General features: G+C 56.6%; 1 protein-coding gene across 4 annotated transcripts in view; it reads right to left on the bottom strand.

Annotated features, from left to right (window-relative positions):
• The window catches only part of ABR (ABR activator of RhoGEF and GTPase), a 231408-nt gene that overhangs the window by 66558 nt on the left and 144142 nt on the right, over positions 1-20708 (bottom strand). For 3 of the 4 annotated variants that reach the window (XM_037987870.2, XM_037987871.2, XM_073023849.1), the window contains 4 exons: positions 13355-13462; positions 9164-9224; positions 3087-3139; positions 1555-1695 (listed from right to left, as the gene is read on the bottom strand). In XM_037987870.2, coding sequence (XP_037843798.2) covers positions 1555-1695; positions 3087-3139; positions 9164-9224; positions 13355-13462 — 363 coding nt within the window. Of the gene's footprint in view, positions 1-1554; positions 1696-3086; positions 3140-8643; positions 8823-9163; positions 9225-13354; positions 13463-20708 lie in introns of those variants that run through there. The other variant, XM_073023850.1, reaches the window with a different exon arrangement.

Consider the following 20708-nt stretch of genomic DNA (forward strand, 5'->3'; position numbering starts at 1 on the left):
GCATCACACTGGCAGAGGGAGGTGTCTGCATTCAGGAACCAGGCACCCAGAGGCCGGCTTCCCCGGCATGGGGGAGAATGCGTGGAGCCTCCAGACAGCCCCAGCTGAGGAATCCAGCTGTGATACCTGGGGCTGAAAGACTGTGTGGTGAACCTGGAGAGACTCCCCAGCCTCACGTTCTTCTTCTGGCTCACTGGATTGTTATTACTTTTGAGACGGCGTCTCACTCTGTCGCCAAGGCTAGGGTGCAGTGGTGCGATCTTGGCTCACTGTAACCTCCGCCTCCCAAGTTCAAGCAATTCTCCTGCCTCAGCCTCCTGAGTAGCTGGGATGGGATTACAGGCGCGCACCACCATGCCTGGCTAATTTTTGTATTTTTAGTAAAGACGGGGCTTTGTTGGCCAGGCTGGTCTCGAACTTCTGATCTCAAGTGATGCACCCACCTCAGCCTCCCAAAGTGCTGGGATTACAGGTGTGAGCCACCGCGCCCAGCCTCCCTAGATTATTATGAGGATTAATGAGACACTGGACTAAAAGCTCTCAGCCTAGGGCCTGGAATGCTGCAGGTCATCAGGGTGACCAAGGACTGAAGACCTCTCCTTGGCTGGGAATGGGGAATCAGGGCTGGAGAGGCATGGGGCACCCAGCACCACCCGTGTGTGAGAGAAGGGGACGAGGGATCTGCCGCCCGTGTTTGAGAGAAGGGGACGAGGGATCTGCCGCCCCTGTGTGAGAGAAGGGGACGAGGGATCTGCCGCCCGTGTGTGAGAGAAGGGGACGAGGGGCCCGTGTGTGAGAGAAGGGGACGAGGGATCTGCCGCCCGTGTGTGAGAGAAGGGGACGAGGGGCCCGTGTGTGAGAGAAGGGGACGAGGGGCCCGTGTGTGAGAGAAGGGGACGAGGGATCTGCCGCCCGTGTGAGAGAGAAGGGGACGAGCAATCTGCCGCCCGTGTGTGAGAGAAGGGGACGAGCAATCTGCCGCCCGTGTGTGAGAGAAGGGGACGAGGGATCTGCCGCCCGTGTGTGAGAGAAGGGGACGAGGGATCTGCCACCCCTGTGTGAGAGAAAGGGACGAGGGATCTGCCGCCCGTGTGTGAGAGAAGGGGACGAGGGATCTGCCGCCCGTGTGTGAGAGAAGGGGACGAACGATCTGCCGCCCGTGTGTGAGAGAAGGGGACGAGCGATCTGCCACCCGTGTGTGAGAAAAGGGGACGAGGGATCTGCTGCCCATGTGAGAGAAGGGGACGAGGGATCTGCCACCCGTGTGTGAGAGAAGGGGACGAGCGATCTGCCGCCCGTGTGTGAGAGAAGGGGACGAGGGATCTGCCGCCCGTGTGTGAGAGAAGGGGACGAGGGATCTGCCGCCCGTGTGTGAGAGAAGGGGACGAGCGATCTGCCGCCCGTGTGTGAGAAAAGGGGACGAGGGATCTGCCGCCCATGTGAGAGAAGGGGACGAGGGATCTGCCGCCCGTGTGTGAGAGAAGGGGACGAGGGATCTGGCCCACCCCATACTTCTCAGCCTGGGTGAGGGGCCGTGCTGGGCCCTGAGCTCACCTCCCCCTTGGGTGTTGTGACTGCAGTCCGGCGGGGGTCGATGTCCTCGTTGATGCTGGATAGGAAGTTCTGGGAGATGCGGAGGGCATCCTGCAGCAGTGGGTAGTCGGGGTGGTCCACAGGTGTGTGCTTCAGCAGGTCCTGGGAAGGGTGAGGCGGTGAGTTGAGGGGAGCGGCTCTGGGGCCCAGTGTGTTGCCACAGGGGAGTGCTCAGTCCCCACGCAAAGAATCCAAAGGATGGGTACTCAGGGACCCACCTAATTCCTGAAAAATCTGAACTACAAATCAGAGTCAGGCGGGGTGCAGTGGCTCACACCTGAAATCCCAGCACTTTGGGAGGCCGAGGCGGGTGATCAGTTGAGATCAGGAGTTCGAGACCAGCCTGGGCAACACGGTGAAACCTGGTCTCTAGTAAAAATATAAAAATTAGCTGGGCATGGTGGCAGGCACCTGTAGTCCCAGCTACTTGTGAGGCTGACGCAGGAGAATCGCTTGAACCTGGGAGGCAGACCTTGCAGTGAGCTGCGATCGTGCCACTGCACTCCAGCCTGGGTGACAGTAAAAATAAAAAATAAAAAAATAAAAAGAAAAAGAAGAGCCAGTGTAGCAGGTAGAGGGCCCTGGCTGCTCCCTCTTCTCCTGGTTATAGTTATTATTCTTTCCCCAGTGGGGAGGCCAGGTGGAGGCTCATCCCCCTGAACAGCTGGGAGAGAAACCGAAGGCCCGGTGGAGGCTCATCCCCCTGAACAGCTGGGAGAGAAACCGAAGGCCAGGTGGAGGCTCATCCCCCTGAACAGCTGGGAGAGAAACCGAAGGCCAGGTGGAGGCTCATCCCCCTGAACAGCTGGGAGAGAAACCGAAGGCCAGGTGGAGGCTCACCCCCCTGAACAGCTGGGAGAGAAACCGAAGGCCAGGTGGAGGCTCATCCCCCTGAACAGCTGGGAGAGAAACCGAAGGCCAGGTGGAGGCTCATCCCCCTGAACAGCTGGGAGAGAAACCGAAGGCCAGGTGGAGGCTCATCCCCCTGAACAGCTGGGAGAGAAACCGAAGGCCAGGTGGAGGCTCATCCCCCTGAACAGCTGGGAGAGAAACCGAAGGCCAGGTGGAGGCTCATCCCCCTGAACAGCTGGGAGAGAAACCGAAGGCCAGGTGGAGGCTCACCCCCCTGAACAGCTGGGAGAGAAACCGAAGGCCAGGTGGAGGCTCACCCCCCTGAACAGCTGGGAGAGAAACCCGTGTCCGCCCTGCAGCTGCTCCAAGGATGCTGGAGAGCAGGAGGCAGCGGGTGGGGAAGCAGGAAGTGCCTGCCTCCCAGGGAGCACCTGGCCAGTGTCAAGCTTAGTAGCCAAGCTGTATTCAGGCCCTGGCCTGGTAGCATGGATACTACAGGCCAGACAGGCATCCTCCGGGCCTAGGGACTCCTGACTCCCCATGTGGGCTGTTCTCAGTGACTCCAGCACCCTCTCACCCCAGACTCAGTCTTCCACTGCACTCCTAAGCCCTCTCTGGCCATTCGGGGGCTTGACACTTACGTGTAGGACGAGGGTGCTCCGAGTGACCCGGTCAATGGGCTTGTACAGCAGAGCTGTTTGGGAGACAGGGAGGAGGAGGAAGAGGATGATGGACAAGGGCAACCCAGCACCCCAGAGACCAGCGTCGTCCCTGACCTGCCTGCTTCCCATGTGAACACCCCTTGCGGGATGCCAGAGTGAGCCCACGGCAGCCCCCACCTCTGTTCTCATTCCCCGGGCAGACTAAGCAGCAGACACTGCCCTGGCAGCCCCAGCTCCCTCTCCAGCCCTGCCTCCTCTCCAATCAGATGTGGCTTCCTCGAGAGCCACGTGCCCCCCTAGGCCTGTCCTGGCCTCACCTGGCTCAAGGCAGATGCTCCCCTGGACCCCCAGCCCTGAATCACACAGCTCCACCCAGCCAGGCCCTGCAGAGTCCAGCACACATGCCACACACAGGACCCCAGAATCACACAGCTCCACCCAGCCAGGCCCTGCAGAGTCCAGCACACATGCCACACACAGGACCCCAGAATCACACAGCTCCACCCAGCCACAGAGTCCAGCACACCTGCCACACGCAGGACCCCAGACTCACACAGCTCCACCCAGCCACAGAGTCCAGCACACCTGCCACACGCAGGACCCCAGACTCACACAGCTCCACCCAGCCACAGAGTCCAGCACACCTGCCACACGCAGGACCCCAGAATCACACAGCTCCACCCAGCCACAGAGTCCAGCACACATGCCACACGCAGGACCCCAGAATCACACAGCTCCACCCAGCCACAGAGTCCAGCACACCTGCCACACGCAGGACCCCAGAATCACACAGCTCCACCCAGCCACAGAGTCCAGCACACCTGCCACACGCAGGACCCCAGAATCACACAGCTCCACCCAGCCACAGAGTCCAGCACACCTGCCACACGCAGGACCCCAGAATGGGGAAGGAGACATTCTGTGTTTCTAGGAAGGGCAGCTCCCCAGACCTTATCATTCTCAGGCTCCTGCAGCTGAAGGCTGGGCACAGACAGCTGGGACTGCCATGCCTCACTGTGACCCACAGGACTGGCCTCATCTCTCAGAGGAAAGACCCCTCCCCACATCTTCAAACCCCAGAGCAAGCACAGGGAAGCTGAAGGCCAGGGAGGCCGGAGGCAGGGAGGCTAGAGGCAGGGAGGTTGGAGGCCAGGAAGGCCAGGGAGGCCGGAGGCAGGGAGGTTGGAGGCCAGGGAGGCCGGAGGCTGGGAGGCCAGGGAGGCTGGAGGCCAGGGAGGCCAGAGGCTGGGAGGCTGGAGGCAGGGAGGTTGGAGGCCAGGGAGGCCGGAGGCTGGGAGGCTGGCCTGATCTCCACAGAAAGGCTCTGCTCCCCGAGGCTAGTCTGGTCAACACAGTGAAACCCTGTCTCTACTAAAAATACAAAAAGTAGCCAGGCATGGTGGCGCACACCTACAATCCCAGCTACTTGGGAGGCTGAGGCAGGAGAGTCACTTGAACCCGGGAGGTGGAGATTATAGTGAGCCAAGATCCTGCCACTGCACTCCAGCCTGGGCAACAAGAGCGAAACTCCGTCTCAAAAAAAAATAAAAGAAAAGAAAGGCTGTGCTCTCAACACGTGGCAGCCGAGGAGCAAAGTTTTCCTGAAGCAACTCAAGTTAGGCCTCACCTATGAGAGCCCCAAAGAGGCTGGGAGAACCCAGACAAGACCAGCCCAGGCCCCCAAGAGCCACACCCTCCACAACCCAGACACCAAGTGAGGATGGCTGGGATTCAGCAGGGACAGGTGGAGGTGGCAGCTGGTGGATCAACACTTCCCAACACCCTTCCTGCAGGCAGCTGTGCCCGCCCTCCCAGCAGGAGGCTCAGCTTCTGTCTTGCACCTGGATGCTCCGTCCCTGGGGTCAGGACCTTGGGTCTCCTGCCGCAGGGGCAGTGAGAGAGGCATGGTGTTCATCTGGGAAGAAGGATCCCAGACTGGGTGTCCCATAGGACCAGGATGTGACAGGTCCCAGCGTGAACACGCATGCCCTAGCCGGGCCCCAAACCCAAGAGTTCTCCACAGCCTGAGATATAAATATCCCGTGCGCGGCTAAGCAGACACTTCAGGGAGCAATCTGCTGGCTGTGAAGAAAATGCAGCCTCAGCAGGGGCCACCAGCCTTATCTGCAGTCCGAGCTTGGCTGCCCATCAGAATGACTAGGGGAGCTGTTAAAAGATACACATGCCTGCCCCCAGCCCCGTCAACTCAACCCAGATCTCTGCAAGACCACACAGGGCACGAGCATTTGTAAAAAGCTTCTTTACTGATTTGAATGTATAATAGTGGCTGAAAACCACTGCTTTGTATTTTATGTATTTTAATTTTTTAAAAAATAGAGAGATGAGGGGCCGGGTGCAGTGGCTCACGCCTGTAATCCCAGCACTTTGGGAGGCCGAAGCGGGTGAGTCACTTGAGGTCAGGAGTTCAGGAACAGCCTGGCCAACATGGCAAAAACCCGTCTCTACTAAAAATAAAAAAATTAGCAGGGCCTGGTGGCAGGTGGTTATAATCCCAGCTACTTGGGAAGCTGAGGCAAGGGAATCTCTTGAATCCGGGAGGCGGAAGTTGCAGTGAGCTGAGGTCGTGCCACTGCACTCCAGCCTGGCAACAGAGCGAGACAGGAAGGAAGGAAGTAGAGAGGGAGGGAGGGAGGGAGGGAAGGAAAGAAGGAAGGAAGGAAGGAAGGAAGGAAGGAAGGAAGGAAGGAAGGAAGGAAGGAAGGAAGGAAGGCAGGCAGGCAGGCAGGCAGGAAGGCAGGGAGGGAGGGAGGGAGGGAGGGAGGGAAGGGAGGGAGGGAGGGAGGGAGGGAGGGAGAGAGGACAGCAAGCAACAAGGTCTCACTATGTTGCTGGTCTTGAACTCCTGGCCTCAAGCAATCATCCTGCCTCAGTCTGCCAAAATGTTGGGATTGCAGGCATGAGCCACCATACCCGGCCAACCACTGGTTTACGTAAATACACTTCACATGACACATCTGTAGCCCCTTCTTATCTAGCAATTTCCAGAGACCCTCCCCATGGGCCATGGAAGCTTGAAGGAACGAGGCCAGTCTTGGAGTGTCCTGGGGCACTGAGGGTACAGCCCAGGTCCTCGCTCAGGTGGGTCCATTTCTGAGGCTGTTTAAGGCACCCACCTGTGGCTCAGCCCATCTTCAGGGGGAAAAATCACACTCGAGAATCCCAGAGACCCAAAAGAAAGCACAAGCTCAGCAGACACCTGCCAGAGTGGGCCCGAGTGGCAGCTCCACAGAAAGCCGACACTGCATTATTGGCTCCCTGCAGCCCTCTCCTGGGTCCCAGGAGGAAGAGGTTTCTGACTAAGCTCAGAGGTCTGCACACATGGCAGGTTGGGTTTCAGAGGGGTTATTAATATGCCTGTAGTCACCTCCAGAGTCCACCTGAGCAGGGCTGCGGAATGAGCCCCGGGAGGGCGGCCAGGAGGACAGGTGCACAGGGAGAGGGCGCTGGGACCACATCAGATATAGAGGGAACCAGGGGAGCAAGAGCGGCCCTGAAGTTTGTGCTCCCCACGGTCCCTGCATGCCAGGGTCCCCTGAGAACTCAGGGTGAGGCGCTCGCTCTGGCCCTTCCCCGTCCCCAGGCTCAGGCAGGCTGGCCTGCTTCCTGCCCGGCCTCACCCACTCTCCCCACCCCTCTCCACTGACTTGGGCAGCAAGCTGGTCTCGCTCTAGTTTGCTGGGTACTCGCTCTGTGCCCAGGGTACTGAGTTCACTGCTTTGCTCACATTATTTCCTGTGATTAAAGAGGGAAGAAATTCTCACTAGCCCCATTTTACAGATAAGACAACTGAGGCCAGAGACGTTCTGTGGCTTGCTCCCCATCACCAAGCTACAAGTGGTGGGAGCTGGGCTTTGAATGCAGATCCACTCATGCTCCTGGCTTTGAGCTGCCCCTTCCTCAGGGGAGGGCAGCACCTGTAAAATCTCAATGACCCACAGGAGGGTTCTTGGGAAGGCTGACCAGGATGGGGTGAGCCCCCTCCTCACAAGCTGGCCCTTTCACTCCTCATTCCCCACTTTGAAGGTGACTTCAACAACAGTATCACAGAGACCGAAGCAGCATGAACTCCAGGTCCCGGGTTGAAGCTTCCTTTTAGGGAAGAGAGAGGAAGCCAAGGCTATATTTCCTTTTCAGGGAGGCAGAGTCGAGACCTGACCAACCCCTAGGCCAGATCAAAAAGACCATTTCGCCTCCGATCGCTGACCAGGCCAATTTCAAGTGAGAACAGGGTTCCCGCGGCCATCCCGCTGGGCTGCAGGAGAAGCTGCCTCAGAGCTTGCTTCCCTCAAGAGGGTCCCGAGAAGATCAAGGGACAGTGGCCCCACACAGCCCCTCCACCACAGCCGCCTCTGGGAAGGAGCCCAGGAAACCTACCATCTCTCCTCCACAAGCTGCCACCCCCCTCACGTCAGCCTTCGACAAGGAGCTCCAAGGAGCTCCGGGTTACCAGGGAGATAGGAAGGGAAAGTGACTGAGAAGGGGGCAGAGCCGAAACACCTGGTGGGAAGGAAGAGGAAGGTCCTAAAACCAGCCGCCCGCTGCTCCCACAGACTCTGGCCTGGGAGCCACACGTGCCCGCCCCACGGCCTGCCACAGGCAGGCGGGGCACCCCTTGGCACGCCTTTGCCTCTTGGGGCAAGGTCCACGGGCTTCTGGGCACCTTCCTGCCTGGGCCGGCTTCATCCTCCTATGACCAACAGTCATGCTGATGACATGCACCTGTCCCGGGACCTCCACCATCCCCCCCAGCCAGCTGTGGGAGCTGCAAGGAGGATGGTCTGGGTTCCTTCCACCGAAAGGTGGGGTGTGTGTGACCTTCACAAAGCAGCTTGCCACACCCCCTCTCCCACTGGCACTGCCGACCTGCCTTCCACAGTTAAGGACCCAGACCTCGGCTCCGGTGTCTTTCAAGGCTGAAAACAAACCTCTCAGCTCCTTCCTGCTCCCTCAGCCCCTCCGTGTCCTCCGCCTGCTGCTCCGAGAGCTGGCAGCATGTGCACTGGAGCACACAATACCCTGCCGCCCAGCCTCCGCTCCTCTCTCCAGAAACAAAGAAACTCCCAACTTCTCCCTCCGGCTCACACTGGCGCCCTGTCGGCTGGCAACGCCACCATCCGGACCATCACCACCCATGGCCACGCTGGGCCTGGCCCCCACGGACCCTCTCCCTGGCCTCAGGGCTACTACGTCTGCGGGCACAGCTCCTCGCCCTCTCTCCCTAACAGCCCCTCCAGGAAGTTCTCTCACACTAGCCCACCAATTCCCCACCGATCCTCGGGGGCACCTGGCCCTCCAGCCTGGTCCTTCCATTTGCAAACGGCCCTGCCCTGAGCAGCCCCCAGGTTTCAACTCTAGGCTGGACGCCGGCGGAAACGAGGGGGGAATTCAGGTCCAGCCACTTGCCCGCCCTCCTTCCCTGCGGCCCTCAAACCTCGCCGGACACATTTAAGCCCACTCCAGCCGGCCCCCAGAGGTGGGAGGGTCCGCCACCTCCCACAGCGGGCACCTGGGTTACCATAGGTGCAGTTACAGCAGAAGCGAATAATGAGGAGAATCTCCATGGCAGCCTCTGTCCCCGCAGCAGGAGCGTGCAGCCATCGCTCCAGGCTCCCCGGCGCCCACCAGCAGCCCGGCCACTCAGCCCCCTTGCTGATGCCGCCGAACAGACTCCAGCATCGAGCAGCCGCTTCGGAGTGCTCTTCCAGCAAGAGGGAGGGGAGGGAGGCGCGTGGCGAGGAGAGGAGGGAAGGGGAAGGGGAGGAGGGGCGGGGAGGGAGGGACCCAGCGGCCTGCTGGCATCCTGAAGAGGAGCACGTTTGTAGCTGGCTGGCTGCCTGGGCACGAGGCTGGAGTCCTCGTGTGCGCGCACACACTCACACGCGCACACACACGCGCTCACACTCACACGCGCTCACACTCACACGCGCACACACTCACACGCGCACACGGGGGAAGGGCGCTGCGTTCACGCAGCCCGTCGCCCACACAGCCAGACAAAGGCAGGTGCCAGTAATCCAGCCCGCTCCCCGAGGTACCTTCCATGGTGACGGACGTGTGGCTGTCCTTGGAGTCCTTGGGACCTTTCACTTTGAGTTCCTGCCAGAGGGAGGAGAGGAGTCACGGCCTGCTCCATCCCTCACCGCCCCCAGCCCCTACCGTGAGCCTGGCAGGAAGGGGGGCTGTGAGACTCGGGGTGCAAGGATGAGAACAGAGGCTGGGCGTGGTGGCTCACGCCTGTCATCCCAGCACTTTCGGAGGCTGAGGCAGGCGGATCAACTGAGATCCGGAGTTCGAGACCAGCCTGGCCAACATGGTGAAACCCCGTCTCTACTAATAATACAAAAGTTAGCCAGGTGTGGTGGCACAAGCCTGTAGTCCCAGCTACTTGGGAGAGTGAGGCAGAAGAATCGCTTGAACCCGGGAGGTGGAGGTTGCAGTGAACTGAGATTGCACCACTGCACTCCAGCCTGGGCAACAGAGTGAGATTCTGTCTCAAAAACAAAAGAAAAGAACAGAGACAAAGGAGCCCCAAAGCCATTGGCTGCCTCTGCAACCCCAATCCCCCGCACCGCACCTGTGAACTCCTGGGGCCTCGTGGAGTCCAGTGGCTGGGGTGTGGGCAAGAAGGAAGGGACTCCAGGTCCCAGAGATGAGAGGGGCTGGCAGGGAGCCCCGTGATTACAGGAAACCCATCTCAGGAACCCCGACTCAGGAACCCTACACATCGGCCAAGGGCAGACAGAGTCTGAGCTGACCAGCGCCAGGTACTCCAGCAGCTCTTTCGGGCATCAGCAACCCGTGAGGTAGGAAGGAGGGGTCCCACACGCCTGCGCAGTGGAAGCAGGGAAGTGGTGGATCTGCGGCAGACACACTGAGCTCCCCAGGACAGTGAGCTGCATCCTGCCCCCATCAGAGAGCACTCAGCTCCCAGCACCCCCGGCACTCCCCACCCACCACTGCCTGTGCTGGGGGCCCAAGAACAAGCTTCGAGGGAGGAAGAGCCAATGCCCCTCCTGGACCCCAAGCCAGGCGACAATTAGTGAGTACTGGAAACAGACCCCAGGAATGACTTGTCTGCTCTGAGCCTCTTCATCCTCCTTTAGAGAGGTTCCAGCCCCAGCTTCTGCTAGCAGGACAGTGCAGCCTGCAACCGGAGCTGTAATACCATCCTCACTTGGCAGACCGCGCACACGGAGCCTCAAAGAGGGGTGTGGGGGGGAAGGCAGGGGGCAAGGTGAGGCCAATGTCAGGGGCTCAGGTGATGTCACCTGCTCAGCCTACAGGGAAGGAAGCGCCCAGACAGCAGGAACTTCCTACTTTCCGTCTCAAGCTGTTTCCAGACAGGGAAAACTCCCAGAGACTGAGCTTGGGTGCGTGTATATTTTGGGGGGCGGGGGGTGGGGTTACTCAGCGTCCCTAGGCTGTGTCTCTGGCTGGTGCCTGGATTCCCAGATTTCGGGACTTTTTCCTCACGCCCCCCTCCGGTGAAGCCCAGGGGTGTGAAATCACTCCTGCTGCAGAGAGGAGCCCAATTGCAGTAATTAAGTGGCAGCGCCAGCAGGAAGCAAGGACGTCATCGAGTGAGTCAGGATGAGAAGCCATCTGGCAGACAGCCAGGGGCCTGGCTCTGCCCTCTGGGGTGGGCAGGCCTTGAGGGGCTTACGGGTGGGTGTGGGGGTTTCTGCCTATGCACAGGGAACAGGCAGGCAGCCCAGGCCAAGAGAAGACCCCACGCCCTCTGCACTGTATCTGACCCTGGGTTCTTGGGCAGCCTTGGCAGGGCTGCTCTGAACACAGACCAGAGGAGTCCAGGTAGTTCCCGGGTGGGGCTGGAAACTGCAAAGGAAGCACCCTTTCTCCAGCCCCTTTCATTTGTATTTTTAATAGAGATGGGGTTTCGCCATGTTGCCCAGGCCGGTCTCGAACTCCTGGACTCAAGCCAATCTCCCGCCTCGGCCTCCCAAACTGCTGGGATTACAGGCGTGAGCCACTGCACCCGGCCTCTCCAGCCTCTTGACTCCATGGAGAGGGACTTCCCCAGCCTGCACTTTGTCCTCCCAGGCAGAGGGTGACTCATCTGCTCCATGGGTCTGGGAGAAGAAACTGTGGTCAGCCGTCCTCTCTGCACACTGGGTGAGAGGCGTGGGCTCTGTCCTCATTGTTGGGGGGGGGGGGGCCTGTGGTTTCCTACTCCTGCAAGGGACTCCACAGATACTTTTTCTCAGACAGGGTCTCGCGCTGTCGCCAGACTGGAGTGCAGTGGTGCGATCTCAGCTCACTGCAACCTCCGCCTCTCGGGTTCAAGTGATTCTCCTGTCTCAGCCTCCCAAGTAGCTGGGATTACAGGTGTACGCCACCACGCCTGGCTCATTTTTGTATTTTTAGTAGAGATGGGATTTTGCCATGTTGGCCAGGCTGGTCTCAAACTCCTGACCTCCGGTAATCTGCCTGCCTCGGCCTCCCAAAGTGCTGGGATTACAGGTGTGAGCCACCGCACCCGGCCTCAACAGATAATTTCATTCCAGAGGTGAACTGCCAGCAAGCTCACTATGGCTACAGACACAAATCCACATTTTCCAAGCTGCATTTTAACAGTGATGAAGCTGACATGTTCATCTCCACCTGTCAGCTCCTCTGCTGCCTCTCGGTGGATTCTAAACGTAGGCATCGCCCGTCACCCCTGAAGTTTCAGGAAAACGATCCTGCATTTCCCCAACTCTTCTAGTGTTAGAGTTGAGATGGGGACACAAAGGGCCAAGAGGGGCCTTTAAGGCAGGACTCCCAAAACTGCAGAAGCCTCTCCCCCTTTCTAGGATGGAGGTTCTCTTGCCCTGAACTGGGGGCTGTTCCTGCAAGGCCAGTGCTTTAGGGGTGTCACTGAGGTCTTTCTGGACAAAGGGATGAACTGGGCTCTGTCCTGAAGGATCCTAAGCAACCGTCCCCTCCACGCCAGTTGATGGCAGATGTGACTGCACCACTGCCCTGCAGAGGAGTGCGGGAGGAAGACTGAGCCACAGGAGCAGAAGCACGCGTGTTCCCGGCCAGGAAGGCTGGGCCGAAGGGGCAGGAGCACGCGTGTTCCCGGCCAGGAAGGCTGGGCCGAAGGGGCAGGAGCACGCGTGTTCCCGGCCAGGAACGCTGGGCCGAAGGGGCAGGAGCACGCGTGTTCCCGGCCAGGAAGGCTGGGCCGAAGGGGCAGGAGCACGCGTGTTCCCGGCCAGGGAGTGCGGGAGAAAGGCTGAAGCACGCGTGTTCCCGGCCAGGGATTCCAAGGCTCCTTCTCCACATCAGCGGCTCTTGCCCTCTCTGTGTTTACGGGATTGCAGTCTTGCTAGAGTTGGCAAGACCCTTAAAAGACGACCTATAGTCCGAATTTCCTTAAGTATTCCCTATCATAAAAATCACCCAGAACCTTGTTCAAATATAGAATCTTGGGCCCCACCCAAAGACTTCTGAATCAGAAACTCCAGGGAAGGTGCCTGAAAAATCTGTGTTTTAAACAGTGCCCCAGTGATTCTTACCAAGCAAGGTTAGGATTAGCTGGCCACGCCGGGCTCAGTGGCTCACACCTGTAATGTCAGCACTTCGGGAGGCTGAGACGGGCAGATCACCCGAGTCTGAGACCAACCTGGCCAACACGGCAAAACCTCATCTCTACTAAAAATACAAAAATTAGCTGGGCATGGTGGTGGGCGCCTGTAATCCCAGCTACTTGAGAGGTTGAGGCAGGAAAATCACTTGAACCCAGGGGGTGGAGATTGTAGTGAACTGAGATTGCACCACTGCACTCCAGCCTGGGTGACAGAGCAAGACTGTCTTAGGAAAGAAAAAAAAAAGGATTATCTGGCCAAGTCTAAACCCCTCATTCTACAGCACAGGAAATAAAAGCCAAGAGGGGGGACGTGACTTGCTCAAGGTCACCACAGTGTGGTGTGGGAGAACACTGCCTTGTGTTTTTTTGGTTTTTTTTGTTGTTTTTTTTTTGCCTCCCCTGTTCCTCTCTCTAACCTGAAAAAAAATAATAAAAAAATAAATAAAATAGATCATTTTCTATTAAGAGGGAAAATGTCAGGTGCAGGAAAGCAAATATCAGGCTAAGTGTTACCCATTACAGTAACCACTTCACCGACAGGCAGGCGAGGGAGGGGAGATCCAAAGGCTGCAGGGCTCTGAGCAGCCTCCAAAACCCTGTGTCCGTCAGGGAGGCTGTGCAGGGAGCTGCCTACCTCTGAGATCTTCTGGAACTGGTTGTTGGACTGGCTGCACTTCTCGGCTGTCTCCAGAGCGACTTTATAGTTATCCACAAATGCTTTGTACACGCCGAGCTGGCTGGCCTGCAGGGAGGAGTCAGGGAACAGAGGGAGAGGAGGGTGGGAGGGGAGAGGATTAATGAATGGATGAAAGCTTCACAGAGTACCTGGAGCTCCCGTGCACTGAAAACCTCTCAGTTCCAGAGGGCTCGCTGGGAACTCCGGGAAACGCAGGGATGAACATATTACAGTGCCCCTTTGAACTGGACAGTTTCCATGGAAACCAGCTCAGCCAATAAGGTTCACGAGGGGGTCTGGGGTTGGGGAGACCAGGCTAGCGCCTTTGTTGGCCTGCTAGAAATTCAACTCCTCACAGCATCCAGCTTTCCTCAGCACCATCACGGTCTCCCAGGGTTTGAAATCCCTTAATGTCTCATACTTCCTTCACATCAGGGAATTAGCTGGAGCAGGGAGAGAGGGGGTGTGTGTGCTGGGTGGAGCTGGCACGTGTGGCCTGCTCAGGCCTCCCTCCCCACGTGGAGCATGGCGCACGGCATTTAAAGGTGCGGTCTTGGCCGGGTGCGGTGGCTCACGCCTGTAATCCCAGCACTTTGGGAGGCCTGAGGTCAGGAGTTCGAGACCAGCCTGGCCAACATGGTGAAACCCCGTCTCTACTAAAAAATACAAAAATTAGCCAGGCGTGGTGGTGCTCGCCTGTAATCCCAGCTACTCAGGAGGCTGCGGTAGGAGAATCACTCGAACCTGGGAGGCCTTCCACTTTTTTTTTTTTTTTTTTTTTTTTTTGCCTCCCCTGTTCCTCTCTCTAACCCGAAAGAGAATAATAAAAAAATAAATAAAATAGATCATCTTCTATTAAGAGGGAAAATGTCAGGTGCAGGAAAGCAAATATCAGGCTAAGTGTTACCCATTACAGTAACCACTTCACCGACAGGCAGGCGAGGGAGGGGAGATCACGTCACTGCACTGAAGCCTGGGTGACAGAGTAAGACTCCGTCTCAAAAACAAAACAAAACAACAAATGAAGGTGCTGTCTTTCCATGTCCCTTGGCCTCAAGGCCCCATCCTCGCCTCTTCCACCTCCTCTACCTCCAAGGAGCCAAAGCCCCAGCCTCAACACACGTTTGCCTGTCACTCAGAATCTAACACAAAGCTTTTCCTGAGTCACAACCACATACAGCCTTGCCTCCTCTGAGAGGCAGGGCAGATCCCATAGCCCCTTTCTGCAAAAGGGAAAACCGAGGCTCCGTAAGTCAATTCCCCATATATTTATGGAAAGCCTTCACTGTGCTGTATATACACACTTCCTCTCAAGGGACCAAAAGGGTAGAAATTCAAATTAAAACCTTCATGAGATATTTTATGCTTATCAGAAGGGTCAAAATTTAAAAGTCTAATTGACAGCAAGGGCTGGCAAGCATATGTGGAAATTTAAACTCATTGTTTTTTTTTGACGCGGAGTTTTGCTCTTGTTGCCCAGGCTGGAGTTCAGTGACGGGATCTCGGCTCGCCGCAACCTCCGCCTCCCGGGTTCAAGTGATTCTCTTGCCTTAGCCTCCTGAATAGCTGGGATTACCGGTATGTGCCACCACACCCGGCTAGTTTTGTATTTTTAGTAGAGACGGGGTTTCACCATGTTGGTCAGGCTGCTCTCGAACTCCTGACCTCAGGTGATCCGCCTGCCTCAGCCTCCCAAAGTGCTGGGATGACAGACGTGAGCCACCGTGCCTGGCCAATTTAAACTCTTACAGACTACTTGGGGGAGTGTAAATTAGTACAATTATTTAGAGAGCAATTTGTTAATAACTAATAAAGCTGAAAATAGGCCTGGCCTATTTTCAGTTGAATTAATAAAGCTGAGAATAGGCACAGCCATCTACTGCTTAGCAAATCCACTTCTACGTACAAACCGCAGAGCTGTATTGTTCAGTACAGCAGCCACCAGCTACGTGAGGCTGCCAAGCTACCTGAGACAGGGTCGGTTCAAACTGAGATGCGCCGGACATGTAAAACACACAGCGGGTTCCAAAGGCTTAGTACGTGAAAGAGAATGTAAACTACCTCGTTAATTTTTAAATACTGATTACACATGTTGAAATAATATTTTAATCTGCGGGAATAAATAAAAGATATTCTCAAAATTAATTTCACCTGCCTATTTTTACTTATAAAAATGTGGGTATTAGGGGCCAGGCGCGGTGGCTCACACCTGTAATCCCAGCACTTTGGGAGGCTGAGGCGGACGGATCACCTGAAGTTGGGAGTTCAAGACCAGCCTGGCCAAAATGGTGAAACCCCGTCTCTACTAAAGATACAAAATTAGCCGGGCGTGGTGGTGGGCGTCTATAGTCCCAGCTACTCCGGAGGTCAAGGCAGGAAAATCACTTGAACACAGCAGATGGAGGATGCAATGAGCCCAGATTGCATCGCTGCACTCCAGCCTGGGCGAGAAGAGCAAGACTCCGTCTCAAAAAAACAAAAAAAAGGTGGGTTATAGAAAATGTGAAATGACGTATGTGGCTCATAAGCTATTTCCATTAGACAGCAGCGCTCTGAAACAAATGGCCTGTGTGTGCCCCAGGGGACTCAGGGGTGTTCACCGCCTCACTCTTCCTCCTCGTAGAGGAGGGACTGGAAACAAATGCTCACAAACGGGGGAAGCCACATGCACAGCCATGAATGTGGATGCACCAGATTTACACATAGCATTGCTGACAAGCTCCAAAGCGGACATGGATTGAACTGTGACATAATACACGTGTATACAGATACACTTTTTTTCCTGAGATGGAGCCTTGCTCTGTTACCAGGCTGGAGTGCAGTGGCGCGATCTCGGCTCACTGCAACCTCCGCCTCCCAGGTTCAAATGACTCTCCTGCCTCAGCCTCCCGAGTAACTGGTACTACAGGCGCCCACCAACACACCCAGCTAATTTTTGTATTTTTAGTAGAGATGGGGCTTCTACTAACCCCATATTGGTCAGGCTGGTCTTGAACTCCTGACCTCAGGTAATCCGCCCGCATTGGGCTCCCAAAGTACTGGGATTATGGGCGTGAGCCACCTCACCACGCCTGGCCTTACATACATTTTTAAACTACATGCAGCTGGGAGCTGTGGCACACACACCTAAAGCCCTGGCTACTTGGGAGACTGAGGTGGGAGGATCACTTGAGACCAGGAGTTCAAGTCCAGCCTGGACAACATAGCAAGACTTTTTTTGTTTGTTTTTAAAGTACAGGCCCATCCAAAATATAAATATGTAGTAAACACACAAACTGCAGTCTGGAAAGCTATCCACCAAATTCACGCCAGTAGCTGCTTCAAAAGGGAGGAGGAATGGAGGGGAGATTCCACCTTAACGTGTGATGCTGTATTTTCTTCATCAGAAAGTTTTGCTGTGTTATTCTCCTGAGTTTCTGGTTTAAATGTTTTTCAATACAGTAGCAAGGGGGATACAGCTGCTGCCTGGCCTCCTCAGGGGCCTCTGCTTCCCACCAAGGTGCTGGGGGAAGTGGGTTGCTATGGACCCCAACCCCGGACCACCCTGCTTTCTGCAGGATCTTCATGTTCCCCGAGGACCCAGAGAGGCTGAGGTGGGGGTAGGGGTGGAGGTAGAGGTGGGGACAGGCTGGCCGCAGCATTGGCTGAGCCTGGAACCTCCCAGGACAGAGGCAGAACCCTCTGAGGAAGCTGGTGGGGCAGAGGAGTGGGGAGCATCTGGAAAAGCCAGAGAGAGGAGAAAGTGGGGATGCTTGGGGTGACGCCAAGGCCAGAGGCATTTCGGTCTCGGCTGCAGAAGGGCCAGACTTTAAAAAGGAGGGGGATGTGGCTGTACTTTAAAAGGGGGCGGGGCTGGAAGGGAGGGCGTTTATTTCTCTTTCCAGGGAGTACTAAGGCCCGGCCCATCAGTGCCCACGCTACAGGAGATGTGCTAGACAGCGGCTTCCTAAGCCAAAATCGAATCGCCAAGATTCTTCCAGGAAAGGGCCCCTCTTGTCCCCTTTCCCACGAGAAGAAGCAAGCCTGGAGGCCCAGGTTGGCACACCACCCTCCCAGGAGCCAGCTGTGCGGAGGCCTGAGTCCAGGGTGACGGTCATCTCCGGGACTGCCATCGCCACAGTCACACCAGGCTGTAGTGCCCAAGGCCTGGTTTGGCAGGTACCTTAACTGGGAAGTGCAGGTTGCTTGGAAACAGCAGCCTGGCACCGGAGTGATCTCATAAAACAAACAGCAGAGATGCTAATTCCCTTCTCTCGGTAACAAATAATCAAATACCCAGAGACTTCGGCTGAAAATAAACCACCTCCAGATGCCAGGCCTGACCTGGCTCCACCCGGGTCCTCCCAGGCCTGCAGCCCCAGCGGCCTCAGGCATCAGTTCCCAATGCCGGGGAGGGAAGGTGGTGGGTAGTAGATTCATGGCCAGGCCTGTGGAGCTGAGACCAGAAGAGGGGACAGCCAGGTCCACGTGACAAAGATAAACTGTGACAGCGTTTCCAACAACCCTGGGCTTGCTCTCTTCTACTCCTGAGGGATGAGGAGAGGATGCCCCCCAGGCCACTCAGCTCAGGCAAGCAGGCAGTAATGACAGGTGTTCATCATCCCTGAATGGGAGGAAGCAGGTGGATCTGCTAGAACCAGAGTGTGGCATTCCCTTGAAAGGATACCTTCTGGGGTGCCTCTTCCCGATTTAACAATAATAATAATAATAATAATAATAATAATAATAATAGCACTGATGATAACGACTAGTTATTAAGTACTTATTAATTTATGATGCTCCAGGCCCTGTTCCAAGCACTTTTCCTTTTACTTTATTTTATAATATTTCTTTTTTTGAGACAGAGTCTTGCTCTTGTTGCCCAGGCTGGAGTGGAGTAGCACAATCTCAGCTCACTGTAACCTCTGCCTCCTGAGTTCAAGCAATTCTCCCGCCTCAGCCTCCCGAGGCTGGAGGATCACAGGTGTGCGTTATCACGCCTGGCTAATTTTTGTATTTTTAGTAGAGACAGAGTTTCATCATGTTGGCCAGGCTGGTCTTGAACTCCTGACTTCAGGTGATCTGCCCACCTTGGCCACCCAAAATGCTGGGATTATAGGTGTAAGCCCCCGCACCCAGCCTATTCCTTTTCTTTTCTTTTTTTTTTTTTTTTTGAGACGGAGTCTCAGTCTGTCGCCCAGGCTGGAGTGCAGTGGCACAATCTCAGCTCACTGCAACCTCCGCCTCCCGGGTTCAAGCGATTCTCCCGCCTCAGTCTCCTGAGTAACTGGGACTACAGACACCCGCCACCAGGCCCGGCTAATTTTTTTGTATTTTGAGTAGAGACGGGGTTCCACCACATAGGCCAGGCTGGTCTCGAACTACTGACCTCATGATCCACCCGCCTCGGCCTCCCAAAATGCTGGGATTACAGGCGTGAGCCGCCACGCCCAGTCAGGCCTATTCTATTTCTTTGTAGAGACAGGGTCTTGCTATGTTGCCCAGGCTGGTCTTGAACTCTAAGCCTCAAGTGATCCTCCAGCCTCAGCCTCCCAAAGCGCTGGGATTACAGGTATCAGTCACCACACTCAGCCCCCATGCACTTTTCAGATATTAACTCCTCAAAATCACCCAATGAGGGAAATGCTATCACTATCCTCATTTTTACAGATGAGGAAGCTGATGCAGAGCGGTTGGGTAAGTTGCCCAGGTGCAGGTTTAATCTGGCAGAGCTGGGATTCAAGCCTATTTTGTGATCTGGCTCTATAAGCTGTGCTTGAGAAACAGGGCTCTCAGGACAGAAACCTCGGGCCCTGTGACATCTCCCTCGATGCCCCTCCGGGTTCTCCCCAGGCCCAGTGGTCAAGGTCACGGTGCATTCACTCATTCATGGAGTGACCACTGGGCTGGTTCCGGGGGTCTAAGAAGAAAATGCAGGCCGGGCACGGTGGCTCACGCCTGTAATCCCAGCACTTTGGGAGGCCGAGGCGGGTGGATCACCTGAGGTCAGGAGTTTGAGACCAGCCTGGCCACGTGGCGAAACCCCGTCTCTACTAAAACTACAAAAATTAGCCGGGCGTGGTGGCAGGTACCTGTAATCCCAAGGACTTGGGAGGCTGAGGCAGGAGAATGGCGTGAACCCGGGAGACAGAGCTTGTAGTGAGCCGAGATCACACCACTGCACTCCAGCCTGGGCGACAGAGCGAGTCTCCGTCTCAACAAAAGAAGAAAGTCAGCCCGTCCTCCTGGAGCTCGCTGTGGTTCGGGGGAGTCAGGCAGCCACCCGTGCTCACTACGGGGACTGGCACGAGGCCTGCATCTGGGGGCCTGGAAAGCCTTCTCGGAGGAGGTCCCTTCTAAGCTGGGAGCTGACCAGGGGAAGCCAGAGGAGAGGGCGAAGGACATTTCAGGCAGGTGGGGCCTCAAGTACGAAGAGTTAAGAAAGCGCCTGCCCTGGGAACTGAGAACAGAAAGTCCAGAGTCAGGAAGCACAGAGGTATGGGGAGGAAGCTGCCAAGGCCAGGGCTGGACACAGGTCAGTGTGCAAAGAGTCTCTCAAGCCATTCCTCGGAGCCTGGCCTTCATCCGAGGGCTGTGGGGAGCCGCTGAAGGGGCTGTCAGGGTTTTCAGTGACTCTCTCCCCTCTAAGGAGAGGTGGGGGTGGGACGGGAGTGGGCCTGGAGGCAGGAGCCAGGAGCCACAAAGGAGGACACACAGCTGTCCAGGTGAGGGCCATGGGTGGCCAACAAAAGGAAAAGGCAGCTGGGAGCAATGGCCAAAAAGTGGACTCCACAGGACAGGTGGAGGGAGGGTGGCAGCAAGAACGGGTCTGAAGCACTCACTGAGATAAAGGCAGGAAGCGGAGCAGATAACTTCAGAAACAAGGAGCTCAGCTGTGAACACACTTGGCTGGAAGCCCTAGGAGTGTCCAAGCAGGAGAATCTTCTCCAGTATGAGAAAGGCAGAGCCCTGTCCACTCAGCCGAACAGGGCAGGGGAGGAGGAGGAGGCCTCCAGCCACTCACACCCAGAGAACAGGGCAGTGGGGAGGAGAAGGTCCTCTGGCCACTCACACCCAGAGAAGAACTGCGGCCTGGACTTCCAGTCTCCCTCTGGCCTGCTGGGCTGTCAGACATTACGTAGGAGAGCTGGCGAGGGGGCTCCATGGGTCTGACCTGGGGGTCCTCCAGGGGACACAGCCAGAGATGGGGCAGAGCTGGGGGAGAGGGTGTCACAGAAACACAGGGAACCAGAAGACACCGTGAGCATTTCCCAACACGAAATCCGCATGTTAACCCACCGCTCCTGCCACTCCCAACCCTGCAATGCTGGGC

The sequence above is a fragment of the Chlorocebus sabaeus genome, chromosome 16 (genome assembly GCF_047675955.1).
Source record: "Chlorocebus sabaeus isolate Y175 chromosome 16, mChlSab1.0.hap1, whole genome shotgun sequence".
Classification (NCBI taxonomy): domain Eukaryota; kingdom Metazoa; phylum Chordata; class Mammalia; order Primates; family Cercopithecidae; genus Chlorocebus; species Chlorocebus sabaeus.